General features: G+C 57.2%; 1 protein-coding gene and 1 long non-coding RNA gene across 2 annotated transcripts in view; both read right to left on the bottom strand.

The window, feature by feature from the left end:
- Positions 1-22821, bottom strand: part of LOC148108152 (uncharacterized) — a 100024-nt gene extending 77203 nt beyond the window's left edge. The window contains exons 1-4 of the mRNA XM_087853928.1: positions 22678-22821; positions 14759-14826; positions 12572-12803; positions 1381-1673 (exon numbers count right to left, since the gene is read on the bottom strand). Coding sequence (XP_087710054.1) covers positions 1381-1673; positions 12572-12803; positions 14759-14826; positions 22678-22821 — 737 coding nt within the window. The remainder of the gene's footprint in view (positions 1-1380; positions 1674-12571; positions 12804-14758; positions 14827-22677) is intronic.
- The window catches only part of LOC148108148 (uncharacterized), a 183592-nt gene that overhangs the window by 103333 nt on the left and 57372 nt on the right, over positions 1-22887 (bottom strand). The gene's annotated exons all lie outside the window — the stretch shown is intronic.

Below are 22887 nucleotides of genomic sequence, written 5' to 3'. Positions count from 1 at the left end.
AGTCTGGCTATCACTAATGGATATGGAACCCAAGACCTGATGACACTTGCTTGACATTGTACGCATTGCGTAATATGAAAAGAGTGCCGGCTTGGGTATCAGGACACCTGCTTTCTAGTACTTTAGAATTACTCCTTTTGAAGAAGAGAAAATCCCAACATTCTACCTAAGAATCCCAGCGTTGGTCGTCTTAAGTACAGATCCCCAAATCCTTACACCGCCTTCAGCTTGAATGTATTTCAACCAGTTCCCACAATTACTACATTACTATTATCTTAGTCTCACTGCCAAAAACCCAGCTGCAGGCTAACTATGCAAGAATGAGACACTGTTGAAATGACTTAAAAAAAATTTCTTTTTACCCTTAGTGCATTAAGCTAAATCCTCCAATTAAATAAAACCAACACACACACACACACACACTCACTCACTCACTCACTCACTCACTCACTCCTCCTGAGAAAAGAAAGGAAAGGAGAGAGAAAGAAACAGCAAGTCCTTCTTCCACCTAAGCCAGAAGCAGAGCTGGGGGCTGGGTTGGGAAGAGGTAAACTTGGAGGCACAATGAATCAACGAGGTCTCCAGGGCTTTCGCCCCGAAAACCACAGGGCCACAGCAAGTTGCGCGCCAGCTGCGGGGAAGGAGCCCGCGCGGACCCGGGTGCGAAGCCCGCCCTTCCCTGAGGGCCAGTGAGTCCCCATATAGGGTCAGGGCTATTCCCCCGCCCCCCCTCCAGGTCCCCAAGGATTTCCCTCTTCCTCCTCCTTCCTCTCTCCCCCCTTTTGTTTTTGAGGCAATTGGCCGGCTCCCAAGGAAGCCTGCTGGCCTCCCCAAGCCCCCGGCCTCCCTGTGCGCTCCGGCCTCGAGCCCCTCCGTCTCTCCGAGACCCCCGAATCCACCAACCTCCCCATCTTTCACGAACCCCCCCAGGACTTCTCATGTCCCCCAAACCTCCCCGTTTACCCGAGCCCCCGGCCTCCCCTCGTCCCCAGGCCTGCCAGAGCCCACCGACCTCCCCACAAGTCCGTCCTCCACCCAGCGCCGTTCTCCCAGAACCCGCCCCCTCCTCCCCCTTCCCTGGCCTCTCGTGTCCCCCCCGTCCTCCCGGAGACCCCCCAGTCCGCCCCACATCTCCCGACCCGCCCGCGCCCCGGTCCTCCCCACAGCGCCGTCCTCCCCGGGCCCCTCCCTCGTCCTCCCCACTTCTCCGGCCTCCCCACATCCTCGGCCTCCCGAGCCCCGCGCGGGAGGGGCCCGTCTCCGCCATATCCGCCGCGCGGACCGGCTGGTTGGCCCCGCTAGGCCCTGCCAACCCCCAGCTCCAGGAGCCGGCCCGCCCGCCCGCCCGCGTCCCGGCCCCCTCCCCAGGCCCGCACTCACTCGAACCGCGCGGGGCGCCGGGAGGCGAGGGCAGACCACTCCGAGGCGGCGCCGCGAACCGACAGGCGGTGCTCCCTCCCACGCCTCACGCCGCGGGCGCACAGCGGTCCCTGCGGCGGCGGCGGCGGCGGCGGCGGACTGGCGGCGGAGGCGGCGGCGGCGGGCTGGCGGCGGCGGCGGCGGGCTGGCGGCGGCGGCGGGCTGGCGGCGGCGGCGGGCTGGCGGCGGCGGCGGCGGGATAGCGCCCTCAGGGCGTGCTGCGTCGGCGCAGGTCGCGCATGCGCGGCGACCGGCTGAGGCGGGCTTCACCGCCACGGCGCGCGCCCGGCCGCGTCCCCGCGCCGAGCTTCCGCCCTCCCCCCCCCCCCCAGGACCGGGCATGCGCCCGGCGCTCCGCGCATGCCCAGCAAGCCACAGGGCTACGCTCCCGAGACCGCGCCGGACAGTCGCGCCGGGCATTCAGGACTGCGAGGGACTGAGCGCGCGTGTGGTGGCCGAGTCCGGGGAAGCCTCGGCGGGGGCCGGGAGGGGCGGCCCGCCGAACTGAGGTCCCGGGGCTCCCACCGGCGGCACTCTGGGCCGGCGGGGTTGGACCGATCTCGGGGAAGCCCTCCCACCCGCTGCCCTGCCCCGCACAGCCCGGACGCGGCCCCTTTGCAGGGCCGCCCTAGCCCGCCGCCCTGCAGCCCAGCCCCAGGGCCGGAACCCGCGCAGTCGCGCCCCGCAGTGGGCCGGGGCCTGGCCCGAGTCCTCACGCGTGTCTTCGCCAGGCTTCCTGCCCACCCCGAGGAGTTAGGTGTCCCGGGCCCCTCTGCACACAGGAGAGTGAGGCTCAGGGGTGTGTTCCGTGGCATCAGCTGGGCTGTACTTAGATTGGAACCTGGAAGACGGCCTGAAAGAGGCTGTGGGAGGCGGCTGGAGGTAGACAGATGTGGGGCCTGCGCGCTGGTCTCGGGGCTGGAGACAGAAGAGGAGGACCCCGGGGATCTGGGAGTCACCAGCCGAGGGCAGCTGAGCAGACCCAGGACACCGAGTGGAAGGGGCAAAAATGCACTTGTCCAGGGGCTTCTTCAGGCATCCTTAGGAGCCTGGCCTTTGTTCTTTAGGCCGCAGGGAGCCTGGGGAGGGTTTCAAGCAGGAAGTAATACCTGATTTGTGTTCTTCAAAAAAAAAAAAAAAATGACAACCTTGCGGTAGGAAATGAAACCAGAGGCAGGGCAACTTTCATCTTTATGGTGTCACTTTGATCCTCACCACAAGCCAGGAGGCAGGTTAGGGCCACACTCCTTTTCAAAGGTGAACTCCTGAAGCCCAAAAAGGTAACCCACCGTTCTGTCCTCAGAAGGTATCATTTGACTCTAGTTGTAACAGAAGCAGGTAAAATAAAACAATTTTGTTTAGCAAGAGTTTTACTATATATGTTTTTGTCGTTCTTTAATGAAATGTGTTACGGTTATTTGTAGAATTTTTTTAACTCCATCCAAGTTTGCAAGGAAGTGTGTCTCTGAATGTGAGCCCCAGGGCCTTGGTCCCCAGAGTTTGCTCCACCTGGAACTCTCCTCCCTCTGGAGTGTCTCACTCCCTGCGAGAAAGTTAGCAGGGGCTTCACTGAGGAGGAGACCTTTGAGCTGGGTCTTCAGGTATGAGTAGGAGTTTTCTAGGTGGAAATGACTGCAGGAATACTAACAGCTAGATCCTCATTTCTTTCCCTACCCCATTTCACTTAACTCTCAGAACAACCCCGTGATTCAGACTCCATTAGATCCCCAGCACTGAAACAAGGACACTGAGGCCAAAGGATCTCAAGTAATTTGACTAAGGTGATGAAGCAAATGATGGATGAATCCAGGATTTGGACTCCTATCTATTGGCTTCCAAAGCTGGGGTGCTTGGCCTCTAGGCCACCCTGTCTCGTGTGCAGAAGTATCGTGTTTGTTTGCTTTAGTCTGTTGTTTGACTTGTGTCTGGAGTGTTGATTTGAGGAAGACAAGTAGTCGAGCACCCTTAATTGTAATGTTCCCAATCCTAAAATATATCTGTATCTGTATATAGATACTGCAGATTTTAGATATAGATATAGACACAGATGTGTCTATGACATAATTCTGCCAATGAGAACTTACAAAGCAGTAATAGGTGTCTTGAACTGAAATCTTACCTGACTTGAGCAGCTCAGCACAGCGCCACCCAGAATACGGGTGTGCATACTGCCACCTAGTGGCAGCCTATAAGAATTACAGGGACTGTGTGATAGAAAAGGTTTTACAGAATGCGGGGACTGAAAACCTGAAGTTATAAGAGAACGGGAAACACGGGACCCTGGCATTAAGTTGTTCAATAAATATTTGTCGATGAATAGATCATTGCCAGCCGCTTTTGATTCACGATCTCCACAATGTCCTTTCCCCCTCATTTTAAAAGTAAAATAGTTTTCCCTTGATTTTAGAAATTAAAAAGAAAAATAGCAGTCATCACTGGCTTTAGTACTCAGTACTCAGTTTCCAGAATGAATTCTGGTTAATGATCTTAATGCTTTCTTTCCATCTTACTTTTTAAGAAAAAAAACCATTAAAACAAAATAAAAGTGCTACCTGCTCATAACAAAGAATTCACAACATGCCAAAAATCCCCAAGATGGAATTGAGAACCCAGCCCCAGTCCCACCTGCCAGAAATAACCACTGGCATTAGGTGAACATCATTTCGGGGGACTTACATGCAAATACACAAACAGAAGGATGGGTGAGGAACAGATAGGTAGAAAGACTTACAAAACCAGAAGAATCATATATTGGTACTATATTTATGTAATTGTACTTGAATTTAACAAAGGAAAAAGAAAGGGAAGCTAATGGAATTGCTGGATTCATATGAATAGTTCTTCTAGACAAGAGAGGTTTTCAATAAAACATCCCTTCAAGTTTAAGAGAAGAGACCGTGGGGACATTAAAAGGTTGACATCATTATGATTTTTCACAAAGACATATGATCATTGTTGTTGTAGAGACTGACTTCTTGCTGTGAAACATGAGCTCCCTGGCCCAGCCACACTGGCACCAGCATGCGGTTTTGAGGATACAGAAGTCCTTTCATACCAGCTGGTAAATATCGGCTGCTGGACTCTGTCCACAGTGCCCTCTCCCCAGCTACCCCGATCCACAGCCAGGAGCAGCTCCAACCCCATCTCCCCAGGATCCAGGGCTACAGGGAAAATGGGACCCTGGACCTTTCCCCAGGACCGCCTTCCACACCCCCTCTTCAAGCAGAGCGGCCCAGTTTTTATCCGTTGTATAGACTGGGCACCCACACAAGGCGTTGCTGGCAAAACGTATTCAGCACCCAAGGGGACTGAACACCACTGCTCAGGGTCAGTCCTCAGAGTCTTGCAGCTTTACAGTCCCCGGCCTCAGAGAATAGAGACCTTTCTGCCCAAGCATGCCTCGCTCATGAAGTCATCAGAGAACACGTCTGCACCCTGCGTGTAATTCCCTTGCACCCTAGCTGGCAGCAGACACAGCCCTTCCGCGTGGAAACTCCCCCATGATCCTGCTCCAAATAGGGTGAGGCAGGTGTGGAGCCCGGGCGCACCTGCAGGCAGCGGGAAGGGAGTGAGCTTTGCTCAGGGTCGGCTCCGCACCTGGCCCCGCGCCCAGGTCCTTGTGCTGAAGCTCTTCCCCCATCCCCTGAGGGATGCTTTCTCTCCCCACCCTCCACCCCTGCTTACAGGTGAGGACGCTAAGCTTGGAGGAGCACGTGCTTGCCTGAGACCCTCCTGTCCCCTCCAGGTACAGCCTGGACGTGAACTCGGGTCTGTCTCATGCCAAAGTCTGCTCTTTCAGGGTAGCCTCCGAGGACACCCCATGCTGTGTGGAGAGGGAAAGGAAGTCAGGAGCTGCCCCCGGAAGGGGCTGGGAGTGGGAGCTCGGAGGACAGCTTCATGCTCCCTTCTGGAGACAAAGCGCCTGAAACATGACTTGGTACCTTTGTGTCCCTGAGCGCAGCAGGTCCAGACCCTGGAAGCCCCTGAGCACATGAGCAAAGGGAGCACGAGGCCCCAGCCCACGCTGACAGACAGCAGGGGTGGTCTTGGGGTCAGAGTGACCTGGGTTGGAGGCCGGCTCTGCCCCTTATCCCTGGGGCCTCAGGCAGATCACTGTCCTCCCAAGCCTTTAGCCGGATCCTGTCATTCTCACATTTGCAATGACCCCAGCTACAGCAGTGGACACCAACCCCGGGAGTTGGTCAGAACCAGCTGGGAACTTCCAACCGTGGCCTGTGGGTCAGAATCCAGAGCCCAGGGGCGCCTGGGTGGCCCAGCCGGCTAAACGTCTGCCTTCGGCTCAGGTCACGATCCCAAAGTCCTGGGATCGAGTCCCACATCAGGCTCCTTGTTCCACAGGGAGCCTGCCTCTCCCTCTCCCTCTGCCTGCTGCTCCCCCTGCTTGTGCTCTCTTTCTCTCCGACAAATAAATAAAATCTTAAAAAAAAAAAAAAAACCCAAAACCCAAAGCTGTGTCCTTGGTGAGCAAGTTCACAGTCATTGGCCCAAAGGAAAATCTGCAAGCCCCTTGCCCAGCATCTAGGCATTTTGTGATTTTGGTTTCCACACCCATCCAGCCTGATCTCTTGCTAACCACCCTGCCCCACACTCGTGTCCCTTTTGCCCCAGACTCCTCCTGGCACCTCGGTCACATCCACATTGGAGCTCACACTCTCCTTGCTGCCTGGAACGTCCTTCCCCTACCCGCTTTCCTTCTGACAAACTCTTACTCGCTCTTCAAGGCCCCATTCAAAGGTCACCTCCTCTGTGAAGCCCTCCTTCACTACTCCCACAGCTATACTTCTACACCACATTCTTCGGTGGTATGGTGGGTATGTGGTCCTCGTACCTGTCTCCCTGTTAGACTGGCAGCTTTCAGGGGACATGGGCCTGACACAGAGTAGTGAAGGAATGAAGAAGCAAAATGATAAAAAAATGCATGGCCACCTTTGGGTGAGGGGTCTAGCCCATAGGACATGTTCCCAAGGTGGGTTGAGGGCCTGTGGAAGACAGATCTTCTGGGGCTTTGTCACAACTGCCCAGCAGTGTAGAAGTTTCCAGGGAAGGCAGAGGCCTTGGGGTCATCAGATATTTATTTTCTTTTCTTCAACAAATATGTATATAATCTATGCTCTTGGTAAAAATTCAGATAATCATGGAAGTGTGCAAAGCAAGCCATTCACACAGCCAGCCCTCCTCCCTACCCACAGAGGCCTGCTGGGGTATTTATTTTCAGTGGAAAGTTGGACTGGTTTCTCCCCACCTTGGGCCTGGAGCCCAGCGTGCAGGACACGCCCTCAAGGGGACCGCTCGGGGCCCTCCGCCGCGTGCCCGCCTGCTGTCAGCCAGCCCCCCAGGTGAGGGCTTCTGAGCATAACCTGCTCCTGGTGGCTGGTGCTGGTCAGTCTGCCTGCGGCCGGCAGCCGTGCCCCCTGACCCTGTGCCCTCATCTCTAGCCCCTCAACCTAGCTGCCCGCGTCGTTGTGGGGGCTGCCGAGACCTGGACGAATGTTCAACCTTCCTGCCACCTCCTGCTTACCCTGAGGCTGGCTCAGAGTCAGGGCTGCCGGAGCTCCTGGTCCTGGACGGGTTGGGTGAGACTCCTGAACCCGACCAGAACCTGGGGTCCCTTCCTCCCGCCCGCCTCCCTCCCTTCCTTCCTCCTTCTCCTTCCAGCCCTCCCTTCCTCCCTCTCTTCCTTCCTCCCTCCCTCCCTTCCTCCCTCCTTCCTTCCTTCCTTCCTCCCTCCGACCCTCCCTCCCTTCCTCCCTCTCTTCCTTCTTTCCCTCCCTTCCTCCCTCTCTTCTTTCCTCCCTTCCTTCCTTCCTTCCTTCCTTCCTTCCTTCCTTCCTCCCTCCTACCCTCCTACCCTCCCTCCCTTCCTCCCTCCCTCCTTCCCTCCCTTCCTTCCTCCCTACCTCCTACCCTCCCTCCCTTCCTGCCTCTCTTCCTTCCTCCCTCCCTTCCTTCCTTCCTTCCTTCCTTCCTTCCTTCCTTCCTTCCTTCTCTCCTTCCTCCCTCCTTCTCTCCCTCTCTCCCTCCCTCTCTCTCTCCCTCCCTCCTTCCCTCCTTCCTTCCTTCCCACACATTCTCTGAGCACCCACTCTTCTGTGGTGTGGAGAGAGCACCCACTCCCCCAGGAAGGAGACTCTCATAGGCCAGGAAGCTGACAGACCCCAAAGGGCGGAGATCTGTGCTGGGAAGCACGCGGACAGCCGGACCCACGTGCTGGGTCCACTGCGAATGGGGGAGGATAATCAGGGGGACTGACATCTCATCAGCTCCCTCCTTCCTTCCCTTCTTCATCTGGAAGGGGACATTGCAACAATGAAGCAACATCTACTCATTTACTGAGCAGCAGCCTATCCCGGCCCTGGGGACACCGGGTAGAAAGGAGACCTCAGAGCCCCATGAAGACGCAGGGATGGAGGCAGGTGCAGAATGCAGGGGGACGTTTCCCAGTGGGGCTGGACGTGAAGGGTGAGGAAGGGCTGCCCACATGGAGGGAACTGCATAGCTGAAGGCACAGAGGCAAGAGAGCAGCGGCTGGTAGGGGAGCTGCTGGCGGCCCTTCCCTGTGGGAAGGAGGGTCTGGAGCCCTCACTCTAGGAAGTCTTGGCCAGGCTGGGGTCCCCTGACTCATTTCCTGGCCCCTTGGGCTCTCTGACCTCCTTTGCTCCCGGCCGTGGCCGTGGGGGAGGAAGTGGCACGGGCCTCTGGCTGCGCAAAGGGCCACTTTGACATCAGAGAAAGGGAGTGAGGAAGGAGGGGGGGGGCGAGCCTGTCTTTCTGGATGCAGCTCAGGAATCCTCTCCTCTTTCTTCTCCTCCGAAGCCATGGCAACCAGGCCCAGAGCTGGGGGGAACTGCCTGCCCCAGAGCTGCTTAGCGGAGGGGGTAGGCTGGGGTGCAGGCCAGGAGAGGCCGCTCTGCTCTAGCCTCGGTTTTGGCGTCTGCAGTGTGGGGAGAGCGATGCAGTGTTGGCAGCACTGAACAGGGCCCCCCAGGGAGCAGATGCCCAGGCAGGATTGTGGGGCAAGTCTGTGCGGTAAGGGAGGGAGCCCGTAAGCATTCCGTGGTCCCTTTCCGTTATGCAAGGCCATCGGGGAGTCCTGCAGCCCAGTGGCCCATCAGAGGTGGCCTGCACCTCTCCCGGAGCTCGTGGCCCTCCCCAGCCTCAGTCTCTGCCCTGGAGCACCCAGAGGACACCGGGGCTGCGCCACGAGTGGGGAGCTGGGGTGGTGGTGGCCACCCGTAGCTGGGGATCTGAGTGGGGGTCTGGGGCCACCCCACTGCACAAACCCTCCTCTGCCGAGGTACTGGGGCTTTGCTCTTTCCAGAACTCGGTGGAAGTGAGGAGGCGACAGGGAAGGAGGGGGCAGCCCTGTGTCTGGGTCCGGGGGCTGCACCACAAATGACCACCAAGTGGCTTAGAAAACAGGAAATACCCTCCCAGGGTCTGGAGGCTCTGAAGTCAAGGTGTCCCCGAGGCGGGCTCCCTGTGAGGCTCTGGGGGAGCAGGCTTCCTGCTTCGTCCAGCTTTGGGGCCCCCAGGCCTCCCTGGCTTGTGGCCGCACCCCTCCGTCTCTGCCTCAGTCTCCATGTGTCCTCCTCCCGTGTCTCTGTGAGTCCCCCTTCCTCCTACAAGGACACCAGTCCCTAGAAATAGGGACCGCCCTGCTCCCACATGACCTCGTGTTAACTAATGCCATCTGCAAACACGCTTTTCCTGAATAAGGCCACATTCCGAGGTTCTGGGGGATCATGAATTTTGGGGGGACACTTCAACCCCCTCCAACCTGTTGGGCAGCCAGGGTGGGGGAGCTGGCAGGGGTGAAGCCAAGGTCCTGGGGAGGAGCACTCCCACGGGGATCCCAGAGGGTGGGGTGGGGCGGGGTTTCAGGGGATGGTGGGTCAGTGCTGGGGGAGAACCAGCAAAAGGAAGATGGGACTGAGCCAGGAGATGAGGGTCCCTGTTCCCCACTCTCCCCCCAAGCCACACTTACACACACACACGTGCATGCATGCAGGACAAGGTCATGTCCTTGTGTTTGCCTGCCATGGCCAAGGGTCCTGCTATCCCTCCAGGCTCCTCCTAGGACCCAGTGCCTGCAGAAAGTCCTGCCCAGCGACCCTGGGCCTTCCTGGGCTTGCCGCGGGCGCCTGGCTCCCTCAATGCCACCGGGCAGGAGGTGGGCGATGGGGTGAACCTCCCATCTCAGCCGCACCCTGCCAGGGCCTCAGTCGCCCTCGTCAGTGAAACGGGGTGATGCTCTGCAGGGGGCTGCTGGGGGTGACTTCAGCATTGGGCCCGTGGGGGTGTCCCCTCCAAGGTGGGACAGGCCCTCTCTGTCCCAGGGGAATGGGGATGACGCAGGAGTGGGGGGCCCAGCTCCTGGGCTGAGGGCAGAGCCTTGGGAAAGTCCTGCACAGGGTGGGGGGGCCTTCCTGGTCCCTGGGCTTCCTGGGCTCTGTTGGCTGTCACCACAGCACCCCTCACACCTGCACACACACTCACACAGACCCTCGCTTGCTCTCACTCACAAGCACACACTTATTCTTCCACCCTCCTGCTCACATGCTCTGCTCCACACACCCACACTGACCCCTCCTGGCCGCCATTCAGGCCAGACACTCCCCCTAGGGAGTGTGCAAACAGCATCTTCCAGGATGCCAGGTCTCCCTTCCCTCTCTCTGGGCTCCTCTCCTCTCCCTTCCACCCCTCTTTCTCCTCCCTCTCCTCCCCTTCTCCTTGCCTTCTCTCCCCTCTCCCCCCTCCCTCTCCCTCCCTTTTGCTCCCCCTCTCCTCTCCTCTCCCCTCCCACTCTCCCCTCCCTTCCTCCTCTCCTTCTCCCCTGCTTTCCCTCCCCTCCCTTCCCCTCCCCTCTTTTTCCTTTCTGTCTGGGCCTCCCTGCCCCAGTTTCTGGGTTGTCCCAGTGGAACTCAGAGAACAGGCAGTTCCAGGCCCATCCCACCACTTCCCTCCTCCTGCCCTTTCCTGGAAGCTTTGGAAACCAGAAGGAGGCCAGGACAGAAGCAGGATGGAAGCCCAATGGAGCTGAGCATGGAGCTGAGCATGGAGCTGGGCAGAGACACAGCCCAGCACACAGTGGGGCCTCAAGGGTCCAGCTTCTGTCCTCCAGACCCTTTTTGGACCTAGTTCATTTAGGGAGGAGGGGGGCACCCCACCTTCTAAGCAGGTGTCCCCACCCTCCCCACACGCAGCTCCTCCTGCACAGATGGCCCTCCCCTGGTCCAGGCTTACCTTTCAGGGATGATGTGACAACAGCTCCCCCCACCATCCGTGTCTGCTGTTCAGCCTCTAGGCCCACAGCTGTCCTGTGGTTGGTGGGACAGCTTCCGGATCCCTGAGACACTCTCTTTTGCTCCTGTGCAGGGACGGGGTGGCCTGGGTGAGGATGGCCTGTGGAAGCCCAGACCCAGGGCCCACTCCCGCACCCACCTGTGAGCCCCACTTTCCTGGCATATGGGGGCTGTGTCTGGATCACACAAAATAGATGCTTGGCCCCCGGGGGCATTGTTCCTGAGCATACAACTTCATCTGACCGTGGAACCCGGCCCCAAGTCACAGGCAGGGAAGGGTCAGCTGCAAGACCCCATCTCGGCCCCTCCTTCCAGGACCGCACTGCCCCTGCCACCCCCACTGCCTGTCTACACTGTTTTGTTTTGTTTAAGATTTTACTTATTTATTTGTCAGAGGGAGAGAGGGAGAGAGCACAAACAGGGAGAGCAGCAGGCAGAGGGAGAAGCAGGCTCCCCGCTGAGCAGAGAGCCCCATGTGGGGCTGGATCCCAGGACGCTGAGATCATGACCTGAGCCAAAGGCAGACGCTTAACTGACTGAGCCTCCCAGGTGCCCCTGCACTGTCATTAACACTAGCGCTAGTCACCGAGCACACAGACGTTCCACCCTTGTCATCCTCAGTTCCCAGGACTAGGTTTATTATCTCTCTTTTCCTACACAGGCTGGGGTCAGAGAGGCGAGGTCGGGGCGGGGGTGCCAACCTGGTTGGCCTCTCCCAGTCCCTCCACTGTGCCAAGTGTTCCAACCTCAGGGCCTTTGCACTGCTGTCTCCTCGCTAGAGCTCTGTTCCCCTTGCTATGTGCCTCAGCGACTCCTTGGTGTTCTTCCTATCTCAGCCTGAATGTCACCTCCTTGGAAAGCCCCTCCCCCACCCCCGCCCCCGCAGCCCCCTCACAGAATCCAGTGACCAGCCAGGAGGCACTTATAACAAGGAGCCCAATGTATCCAGGCATTCGCTGGTTTTCTGCCTGTCCCCTCTGCTGCCCGTAACTTCCCTGAGAGCAGGCACGAGGCGTCGCTTGTCACAGGGCCCAGCGCAGCATCTGACACACAGTAGGTGCACACGGAATAGATAGGACCTGCTGGGAACAGTGCTGAGGGCTTCCAGACCGTGGGTCTCTGGCCCTAGTGGGGCCAAAGGCTGTCTCCAGACTCCATCCCCTGGAGGGGACTGACTGGGTCAGGCCAAATGGCCTGGGCTGGGCTGGAGTGTCTGGGAAGGACAAAGCAGGTCACAGCATGTGGGGCAGAGCCAAGCTGCAAGGCCCAGGAGCTCATGAGCCAGTGGCCGGGCGGGGGGGGGGAGCGGGAAGGGCCCCAAAAGGGCTTGGTGGTTGGAGGCTGGGGCATGGGGCGCTATGGCACACGAACACTTGGGGTGGGACCCAGGGTCAACCCTATTTGCAGATTGTCCCCTCCCCTGGGCAGCTTATGGCTGGGCTCTGGCCAGCCTAGTCCAAATCCCCACCCCACCTCTTACTGACCATGTGCCTGAACGTCACGCCTCTTTGCTCAGCCTCCCCCAGCCCAGGGCCTGGAGACCGGGGGCTTTGGGGGGACCGAGGGACCCTCTCATGTGCCCAGCGAACACCAGGCCAGTCCTAGATGCTCTCCGTCCTTGCCCAGACGTGTCAACCGAGAAGCAGCAGACCAGGGGGCAAAGGAAGGACCTCGCGGGGACTTAGTTCTGGTGTTTATACGGGGAAATGTAACATTGTGTCCAAATCAGCTGGTTTGGTTCAGACACCCGGGTCACAGAGCTTTTACTCTTATGCAGGGGCAGCCAGCCTCCACGCTGACCTCCAGTGAGCCCGCTCCCTGGGACTCACATCGTGAAGTGGCCTCCCGTCGGGGGCGGGCTGACCCATGTGACCCATGGGGGCGGCGGAAGCCAGCGGCGTGGCCTCCGTCTTGGCCCCGGACCGCTGCTGCAGGGGAGGCGCGCCGGGCCGTGGGGACGCTCGGGCGCGTGTGGAGAGGCCCGCGTGGGGAGGACAGCCACGTGAGTGCGACAGCGTGGCCGAGGGCACGTCAGCCCCGTCCAGGCTGCAGGTGAGAGACCTGGGGCAGAAGCAGCCGGCGGCTCAGTCCCGGACCCTGGGCCCTCGGAGGGAGGATGGGTGTTCACTGTGGGGACTCTGCTCCCCAGCAGAGCCGGCTGGCACACACGTTTGATAGCCTTTTCCTTCCAGGGCCCCCCGTTCTGAGAAAGCCGACCCAGAGCCGCTGTCTGGCAGGAGGCCCCCCTCGTGCCCCTGCTCTGAACAGGAGACTGCCGTCCTCCTTCCTTCTGATTGCAAGTGGATCAGAAGGGTGGCTCTGAACCCAGGAGCCAGGAGTAACCGGTTCAGGGGTGGCCGCTCTGCAGAGCCCGCAGTCTGACCTCAGGGAGCAGGGTCAGAGGAGGAACTGAGGCGCAGGTGTCATGTTGGGCTCGGCCGGGGCACCCGGGGTCCATCCTGTGTCAGCTCCCGGGGAGCCTGTGGAGGGATCTCAGAACTGTCTTTGGGGCAGCATTTACCCACTGGCTTCTCCCCTGGCTGAGTGGTCAGGGGTGGCTGCACGGGCATGACTGCTTGAGCGTGGAGCTGCCCCCAAGGGCCTCCCACCTGGGGAGAAGCCTTGGGGAGGATGCAGGTGGGGTGTATCCCGGGCCCAGGCGAGGGGCCGGCGGGTGACACCCTGAGTGGGCGCCTGCCCAGAGCTGGTCACCCACCCCAGTGGGGCTGGCGTGGGGTGGGGCAGAGGAGATGTGGGTTGGCATCAGGACTGGTTCGATCCAGGGACCTGCAGGCCCCGCCCCCACACTGCTGTGGAACACATCCTGGCAAATGACCCTAGGACTCAGGTTTGCTCATTCTCCTTGCAGAAGCTCTCTTTTACACAACTCTGCTGAAAGAATGTGTTAAAATAGTTTGTACGGTAAAGTTAACACCGGGGGAACATTGCCCGGTGACTCCTCTCATGGTTTAGGTTAATTAAGTGATTTCAAATGCCTACTGTGGAGAAAGCACCTAAGTTTCCGCTTGTGAACCAACTCTGACCTCTTGGTAAATGGCGGCCTGAGTGTTGGGTTAAGAAGGCTCCTGCGGCTGTGCACAGGCTGTGTGGGAGAAGGGCTTCAGTCCTCATAAATGACAGGCACGGACAAGAGTGCAGCAGCCCCCCAGCTGTTTCCACACTGCGGTAGGCTGGATCAGGGTCCCCCAGGATAGCCAGGTCCTGATCCCCTAAACCCGTGAATATTACCTGCTCTGCGAAAGAGACTTTGCCGGTGTGATTCAGTTAAGGATCTTGAGATGGGAGGATTGCCCCGCGTTGTTTGGATGGGCCTTGAATGCAATCGCGAGTGTCGGAGAGGGAAGCGGGGTGGGAGTTGACAGGGACAGAAGGCAGTGCTCACCCTGCTGGCGCTGAAGATGCAGGATGGCCCCGGGGAGGCAGGGAGGCAGCTCCCGACGCTGGAGAAGGCAGGGAACGGACTCCCCCCAGAGCCGCTGGAGCGCACATCCTACCAACACCTTGATTTTGGTCACTGGATCCGCGTGCAGACTTGTGGCCTCTGGAACAGTGAGAAAATGACCACAGTTGTTTTGGGCCACAGAGTCTGCAGGAGTTTGTTACAACGGCCGGGGGCAGGACCTGCTCCCCAACTCCATGTGCATTTCCAGATGGTTCCCTGGACCCAGCCGCCCAGCCCCGTCGGCTCCCGCTGCCGGACTTGCGCACACACCTGGTAGGGGAGCCGGCAGGCACAGGGGTGCAGGTGCCAGGTGGGCTCTCGGCCTCCCAGAAAGGCCTTCGGTGCATTGGGTGTGTGCTGACGTTGTGGGGTGACATTGGGGCGGTGAGGGAGCCACTGGAGCAGCAGCACGCGGCCCGCAGCACGTATGATGTGTCAGGTGGGAAGCGTCCCTCTGTCTGTAGCAGGAGGTGCGGCCGCCCCGGGGACCTCCGTGGTGTCTGTTTCTGGGGTGCCGCCTCCCTTGGAGACTCTCTCAGCTCTGCTCCCACACCTGGCCATGGTCTCCTGCCCGAAGCCCTTCCAGAAAAACGTCTCCCGCGGGGGAGGTGGTGGTGCCATCTGGAGAGGAGACAGGGACAGCAGTGGCCCCTTCCAGAGGACCGTGGGGGCAGTCCAGAGGGGAGCCCTCGGCAGTCCCCGCAGGGCTCACAGGGAGGACGGTGAGGCGGTGGGGAGGCCAGGGAGAGGAAGCCTCGGGGTGGGTGGGGCGCACGCACGGTCACCCCACACTCCTGTGTGGAACAGCCAGGGCCCATTTTACAGGCCAGGCCACTCAGCACAGAGAGGGTGAGGGACTTCCTCCAGGGCACACAGCAGAAAATGAGCAGAGCTGGAAATGCCCTGCCCGTGGCCGTGTCTCCTTTCCCAGTGACCTCTGGTAAGTGCCCCGTCGCCCTGCGGCTGCCTGCCTTGGCCCCCAGCCAGCTGTGTGTGACCGTGCCTCAGCCACAGGGAAGAGCACTGTCCCGTTACAGTGCACTGTGTCGCGTCCTAACCACGCACGGTTCAGAAACCACATGGCCGCGGGTCACAGCAGGCCTCGGCCTGGGCCTGGCAAGGGGAACTCCTCGCTGCAGCTTCTGGGCAACTGCTCTCTTTGTCCCCTCCCATCCCTCCAGGCTGGTGACCTCCCTGGGGATCACACTGTATTGGGGCGGGGGCCCTGTCTCCCCAGCTATGGCTTAGAATACACAACACCATTATTTATTCTTTGCTTCTACCTGCCTGCCTTCTTTGCCGAGTTGTTCCTTGTTTTTTTTTTTGTTTGTTTGTTTGTTTTTACCTTGAAAAGAAAATTGATTCAGCGTTCTGCCAACCACCCGTGAGACCTCCCGCATGAACGTGGTGAGAAATGGACCTGCGGACGGGTGCTGACCGATCCCAGCTCCCAGTACTGCCCCACCTCTCCACAGCTTCACTTGCCCCCTGGAGGCCCCTGCCCAGGGCACAGCACTCCTGGGGCTCCCCTGCAGCCCCAGGTACCCTGCTGAACCCTGAACCTCATGTTGTCACCAGCCTCCCAAGTCCTGCCTGGGGCTGGTCCTCCAGCCGCTCTGGGAGGGAAAGGAAAGGGGGAGGTGCGGTCGACACAGGGGTGCAGATGCCAGGTGGGCACTCAGACCCCCGGAAGTTCTTGAGCCTTGAGTCAGAGCTGCCATCCGCTGCTCGGGGTCACTGCCGGCAGCAGTGTGACCATCGGGGAGGGCTGCTCCCAGGCCAGCAGGTCTCAGGGCCAGGGCAGTGTCACCACGGAGAAGGACGTGCCATCGGTCAGGAAAGTTGGGCCCAGGGGGTCTGCCCATCTGCCCTTCAACTTGAGGGTGGGAGCATTGCTGCAGCCGTTCTTGGGGAGGTGGGATTTCTCTGGAAAGGGAAGACGGTGGTTTCTGGGAAAAGAAGCAAAGTCAGTGGGACCCGAAGGCTGTCTTAGGGGTGTGTGCTTTGCAGAGGCAGGGCTGTGTCTGGAAAATTCTGGGACTGCACTGTAGCCCCATCCTGGGTTTGAATCCTCGTGCGGCTGCTCGCTGGTGTGTGACCTGGGCAAGCGTCCTCAGCAGCTTTGCCTGTGACGTGGGGATTCGCTGATTCGACGCTGTTTCGGGAGTTGGATGACAGCGCTAAGCAGTGTTCTGGATGCTCAAATTTTTTTTTTTTAAGATTTTTTTTTTTTTTTTATGTGACAGAGAGACAGCCAGTGAGAGAGAGGGAACACAGCAGGGGAGTGGGAGAGGAAGAAGCAGGCTCCCAGCGGAGGAGCCCGATGTGGGACTCGATCCTGGAACTCCGGGATCACGCCCTGAGCCGAAGGCAGACGCTTAACAACTGCGCTACCCAGGCGCCCCTGGATGCTCAATTTTGACCAAACCCCGCGACGTACAGACTCTCTCTGCTCTCCGATGAGAAAACAGGTTCCAGAAACCACGCGTCCTCCTCCCAGGGCCACACAGGTGATAAGTTACTTCAAGTGAGCTCTTGCTGCATAACAAGACACCCCCAAACTCAGTGGCTGAAAACCTTTCATATCATGTTATTTTGTTCCCAAGCCTGCATGTTGGCAGGACTCAGTGGGGAAGGCTGCTCTGTGCTCCACGGCGTCAGCCAGGGCCGCTGGATGGGGACCCGCCTCCTGGACGGTCCGCTCCCTGCCACCAAGCGGGCCCTGGCTCTGCCGGGAGCCTCTCGCGTGGGCGTCCTCACAGTAGGGGAGCCTGGCTCCTAGAGCAGGTGCTCCAGGAGCCGAGAACCCAGCTCTCTCTAAAAGCCCAGGCCCAGAAATAAGGACGCCGTCACTTCCATCATATTCTATTGGTCAAGCAGTTATGGGACCTGACTCTCAAAGAAAGGACATCAAAGAATTTATGGTCACCTTTAAACTACTGTAGTGACCAAACCAGGATTTGAACCTAGAGCTCTCTGATGCCTTCAAGCCCCCTGGTGCAGAGACACTGGAGAGACAAGTAAGCTCACGCTGGTGGAACTGTGCCCAGGACTGACCTGTCCAGCTGGCTGGGCCACCTCACATTTACCTGAGCTCAGAGAAGCTGGATTTTAAGGCCAGGTGTCTGCAAGCTCGGGCCAGGGCAGAGGTCTGCTGGCTCCAGAGGTCTGGTGTGGCCCTACTCTTTCCTTCTGGGAGCCACTACTCCCAGCTCCAGCCACATGGTTCCCGGGGACCTGCCACACGTTTGCACAATCTGTCCCGCCCACAGCAGAGCCCGTCTGGGGTGGGCATCTGCCCCACGTGAGGCCAGTGGCTTCCTTTTGTGGGACTTTATGCCTGCACTGGGAGTTGAAGGGGCCACATATACTGCCATGTGGAGAACAGGTGCAGGAGAGAGGGAGGGAGGAAGCCAGGGGCCGAGAGGAGCTGGTCAGACAGACAGACAGACAGGATCCTGATGGCTTTCCACGCCCTGATTTCAGTTTCAGGGGCCAGCTGCATGGCCACCCATGGAGGGGATGCTCCTGGAGCCTCAAAACTGCCGTTTGCAGATTTCTGTCTCTGATCACCAAGGGAGGCCTGACCGAGGCTCCAGAACCTGCTGCAGCTTCCTCCCGGAGACAGCGCTGGCCTCTTCCCTGGCTTTCCCACTTGGCCCCCCTAGTCCTTGCCCACCCCACAGCCGCCGGGAAGGTTCCACCCACAGAGCTGACCTTGTGAGTCCCCTGCGTTCAGCTCTACAGCAGTTCCCTTCTGCACCCTCCTTCCCGTGAAGCTCCTCTGCACGACTGGCCTCTCTGCCTGTATTCTCATGCCTCTGAGCCTCCGCTCATGCAGTTCCCTCCACAGGACCTCCTTTCCTCTCCTTTTCCTCTGTTAAGTTGTCCTTGGCTGTCACCCCCGCCTAATCAGGAAGCCAGGGCTGCTTCTACCAGGCATGAGGCACGGTGGTCAGAGTGTGGGTATTACCACATCATCTGGGTTGTCATCCCAGCTCTGCCACCGACCTGCTGTGTGACCTCAGGCAAGCTCCTAACCTCTCTGTGTCTGGTTCTTCATGTGTAACACGGGCTGCAGGAAGGCTCACATGAGTTAAGTGTGCCTGGGTCTGGGCAGCTGCGCAAAGCACGAGGTCTTTACCATCAGAGCCCTGTGGCCTCCCCCCACCCCATGGCCCTGGCTGGCATCGTCTGTGGCCCTGTGAGACACCCGTGGGCGGCGACCCCGCTGGAAGCAGAAACGTGTGTCACCTTGCGCTGTCCCCAGGGCCGGTCCATAGGCCGGCTCAGTGCACAGTGTCCCAGCCTGACCCGCCTGCCGTGTCCTGGAGCTCTGCGGGGGGACCTGTCGGCTGAGTGCAAGGTGGACAGACCTTGCCACACAGCCTCCCTCCAGCTTCCCGCCCACCCTGCGCCAAAGCCAGAGCCAGAGCATTCAAGTCGCTCTGGAGACCCCTGCTGGCCAGTGCCGTTACTGCGGGAGGCAGAGTCATCCTCTGGCCCCGAGTGCCCACCTGACCCCGGGCTCTGTTACCCCCTCTTAACAGGTACAGACCAGAACCTTAGCGCCGCCAGATCTCTCAGCTGGGAAGTAGCAGGGTCGGGATTTGGAACCAAGAGCGTCTCCCTAGCCTCTGTGCTTCCAACACAGAGCAGTCCTATTTTCGCTAACCTGGGAGGCTCTGTGGCCTTCTGCCCTCCCTCCTGCCAGACGCTCCCATGCCCAAGGCTTCATCCGCCCTTGGAAAATGCCCTCAAGTCACAAACTTCGCTGGGCATAAAGTCAAGCTGAGCCTGGGCCAGGGCTGCTAGGAGATCCTGGGAGCAGGGGGGCCCAGCCAGAGATAAATGAGGTGCGGCCCTGCCCCTGGGGGCCACATTCTGGTGAACAAGTCTGGGCAAAGTCACTTAATAAATGATTGTTGAGTGAAGACATGACTAAACAAATGTACTCAGTGACTGTCACAAAGCTGCCAAATCCTAGGCCAATTGGCAAACTCTTACTCATCCTGCAGAACCCTGTTCAGGGACACCTCTTTCAGGAAGGAAGCATCTTCCCTTCCAGGAGGTCTTCTCACACAGTTTACTTTAGGGCAGAACGCGGTACATGTTAAGTTGGGTACAAAGCACTATGAGATGTTGGGGGCGGGGGCACACACTTGCAGAAGCAGCCGTGGGAGGGGAGGAGGGGGAGTGATGTTCAGGGAAGGCTTCCTGGAGGAAAAGGAGGCTCTTGAGGCTAGCCTGGAAGGGTGAGATAGTATTGGGACGGGGGAGATGTTGAGGGGAAGGGATCCTGGGGAGGGGACTGTGTAAGTGTGTTAGTCACCTTGGGCCATCTAACAAAGTGCCACAAGGAGGCTTGGAACACTAGGAATGTATTGTCCCGCAGCTCTGGAGGCTGGAAGTCTGGAATCAGGGTGTTGGCAGAGCCGTGCTCTCTCAGAAGCCTCTAGGAGAGGATCCTTCGTTGCCTCTTCCCGGCCTCGGGTGGTTGGCAGCTGTCGCTGGCGATCCTTGGCTCGTAGACACCCCTCCAATCTCTGTCCAAATGTCCCTCTTATAAGGACAGCAGTCACTAGATTAGGACCCACCCCATTCCAGTCTGACTTCATCTGAACTTGCTTCCATCCGCAAAGATTCTATATCCAGATAAGATGGTGTTCACAGGTACCAGGGATTAGGACTTGAACATATCTTTTTGGGGGACACGATCTGACCCACAACAGGAGGTGAAGTTGACTCATTCACATTTGGCAGGGGGGGTGGCTTCAGTTTGGGGAGAGCTGAAGGAGAGGGAGCAGGCGAGAGAAGATGTTGGAGATGTAAATGGGGTGATGCTGAGGGGCGTGGACGCCCTGGGGATCAGGGGCACGGGAGAAGAGGGTCAGCTGGGAGGCTGGAGCGGTGGCGTGGGATCATAGCAGCCCCACGGTGGGGCTCTGACTCAGGCACAGGCTGCTTGCCCAGCAGCTGCTTACGTCATCTCATTTGATCCCCCCCACGCTCTCTCTCTTTCTCCCTCTCTCAAATAAATAAATAAAATCTTAAAAAAAAAGAAAGGGGGGAGAGAAATTCTGGCACACGTAACCACGATAACCTTGGAAGACAACAGGCTGAGAGAAGCCAGACACAAAAGGACAGAGCCCGATCCACTTACTTGAGAGAGAACTGGAGTGGTCAGGTGCAGAGAGACAGAGGACTGTGTGGAGCCAGGGGCTGGCACCTGGGGGCAGGGGGGTTAGTGTTGGGGGAGACGATTGTCAGTTTGGGGAGACGGAAAAGTTCTGGAGATAGATGGTGGTGATGGCTGCAAGGGAATTTGAATTTACGTAATGCCATATACTTAAAAATGGCTAAAATAGTAAATTTCATGTAACGTGTATTTTATCACGATAATAATAAAAAAAGAATCTTTGGTGTTCAAAAACTCATCTTTTGCTGACTGTTCCCAAGGCATACAGCTGTGGAACCTGGCACTCCCACCAGCAGAACATAAGGGTTCCAATCCCTCCATGCTTTCTACAACACTCAGTATCATCTGTCTCTTTGAATAAGCCAGTCCCAGGGGCGTGCGTGGTGTTATGCACTGAATTGTGTTCCCCCAAATTCATATGTTGAAGCCCTAAACCCTCAGTGAAGTTGTGTTTGAGGGTAGGGAGGTCATTTAGTTTAGATGAGGTCATAAGGGTGGGTCTTAACCCCGTAGGAGTGGTGTCCTTATAAGATGAGAGATAGCAGACTCATGCATGCATGTGTGTGTGTGTGTGTGTGTGTGTGTGTGTGTGAGCATGCACCGAGGGAAGGCCACGTGAGGACGCAGCAAGAAGGTCGCTGTCCACACACTAGGACGAGAGGCCTTGCCGGAAACCAGCCCCGATAATGTCTTTTTTTTTTTTTTTAAGATTTTATTTATTTGACAGAGAGAGACAGCCAGCGAGAGAGGGAACACAAGCAGGGGGAGTGGGAGAGGAAGAAGCAGGCTCCTAGCGGAAGAGCCTGACGTGGGGCTCGATCCCAGAACGCCGGGATCACGCCCTGAGCTGAAGGCAGACGCTTAACGACTGCGCCACCCAGGCGCCCCTGGCCCTGATAATGTCTTGATGTCAAACTTCTAACTTCCAGGACTTCTCGAAATAAGTTACTGTTGTTTCGGCCTCTGGCCTGTGGTGTTTGTTACAGCAGCTGAGCTGGATGATACAAGTTGCATCTCATTTTGGTTTTGATTCACTTTTCTCTGTCGGCTAACGATGCTGCGATCTTTCAGGTGCTAGGTGCCATTGGTATGTCTTCTTTGAAGTGCTTGTATATTCAGATCCTTTGCCCATTGTTAAACTGGATTAAATTAAATTTGCGTTTTTATTTTTGCATTTAAGGTTCTTCATATGTTCTGGATATAAGTCTTTTATCAGCTGTATATTACAAAGATTCTTTCCCATTCTGTGATTGTCTTTTTACTTTCCTGATGGTGCCCCTTGAAAAACAAAAGGTTTTATTTTTAATGAAATCCAATTTGCCTCTTATTTTTTTCTGTTGTCTGTGCTTTTGGGGTCATATCTAAAACCATTGCCTCATCCAAAATCATGAAGATTAACCCTTATGTTTTCTTCTAAGAGTTTTATAGTTTAGCCCTTAGATTTAGATCTTCGATCCATTGTGAGCTAATTCTTGCGCATGGTGTGAGGTAGGGGTTCGACTTCATTCTGTTTGCAAATGAACATCCAGTTGTCCCAGTATCATTTGCTGAAAAAATTATTCTTTCTATGCTTATCAAAAATCAGTTGACCGAAAATGTGAGGGCTTATTTCTGGACCCTCAACTCTGTTTCACCTGCCTACACCTGCATTCTTATGGCAGTACCACACAGCCTCGAATGACCATAATTCCTAGTAACTTTTGAAACGGTGGAGTCTGAGTTCTCCAACTTTGTTCTTTTTTCAAGATTGTTTCAGCCTTTCTGGGTCCCTTCAATTTCCATGTGAAATTTTGGGTCAGCTTGTCCATCTCTGCATGGACGGTAACTCTAGGGAGATGTGAATTCCCAGCCACTTCTGACTCTCTGCATGTGTGGACAAAGCAGGGTCTGGTAGCCCAAGGTCTCCTCTGGTCTGGAATTTTGATAGAGATTGCATAGTGTCTGTACATGAACTTGGAGAAGCGTTGCCATCTTAAGAATGTTAAGTGTTTTGACCCATTAACATGGCAAGATTGGTTTTCAATATAATTTTATTTTTTGAGTAGGTGAAAGTTATAACGGCGAAAAACTTAAAAAGAAAGTACAGAAGGATGACAAGGAAAAGTTCTGAGTAGTGAAACATTAAATGTTAAATTTTCACATCATTGGTTTGTTGAATAAGTACTGATCAAATTAATAATGCTAATAAAATAAAATGCTGAATTTTGTCATCCGTGTTTATATTGTGGGATGCCAGTTTTAAATACAAGCGTTCAGCTCGTGTGCAGACTCACCCAGACCATACAGATTGTATTCCGTGGGTTGTACATGCCAACGCATTCTCTTCTCACCAGCAGAGCGAAAACCTGCACAAACCACACAGTTTCCGTGGCACTGGGCAGGTGCACATTCCCCGATCCTCCACGGACGTGGGCCATGGCTCCGTGGGCTTCCCAGTGCTGCCTGCGGTCCCACCGAAGTCCCACACACAGTGGGCCCACCAG

The sequence above is a fragment of the Ursus americanus genome, chromosome 22, assembly GCF_024610735.1.
Source record: "Ursus americanus isolate L20-20 chromosome 22, mUrsAme1.1.p, whole genome shotgun sequence".
NCBI classification, from domain to species: domain Eukaryota; kingdom Metazoa; phylum Chordata; class Mammalia; order Carnivora; family Ursidae; genus Ursus; species Ursus americanus.
The sequence above is the reverse complement of the archived record's forward strand: the minus strand, read 5'-3'. Positions and strand labels throughout refer to the sequence as shown.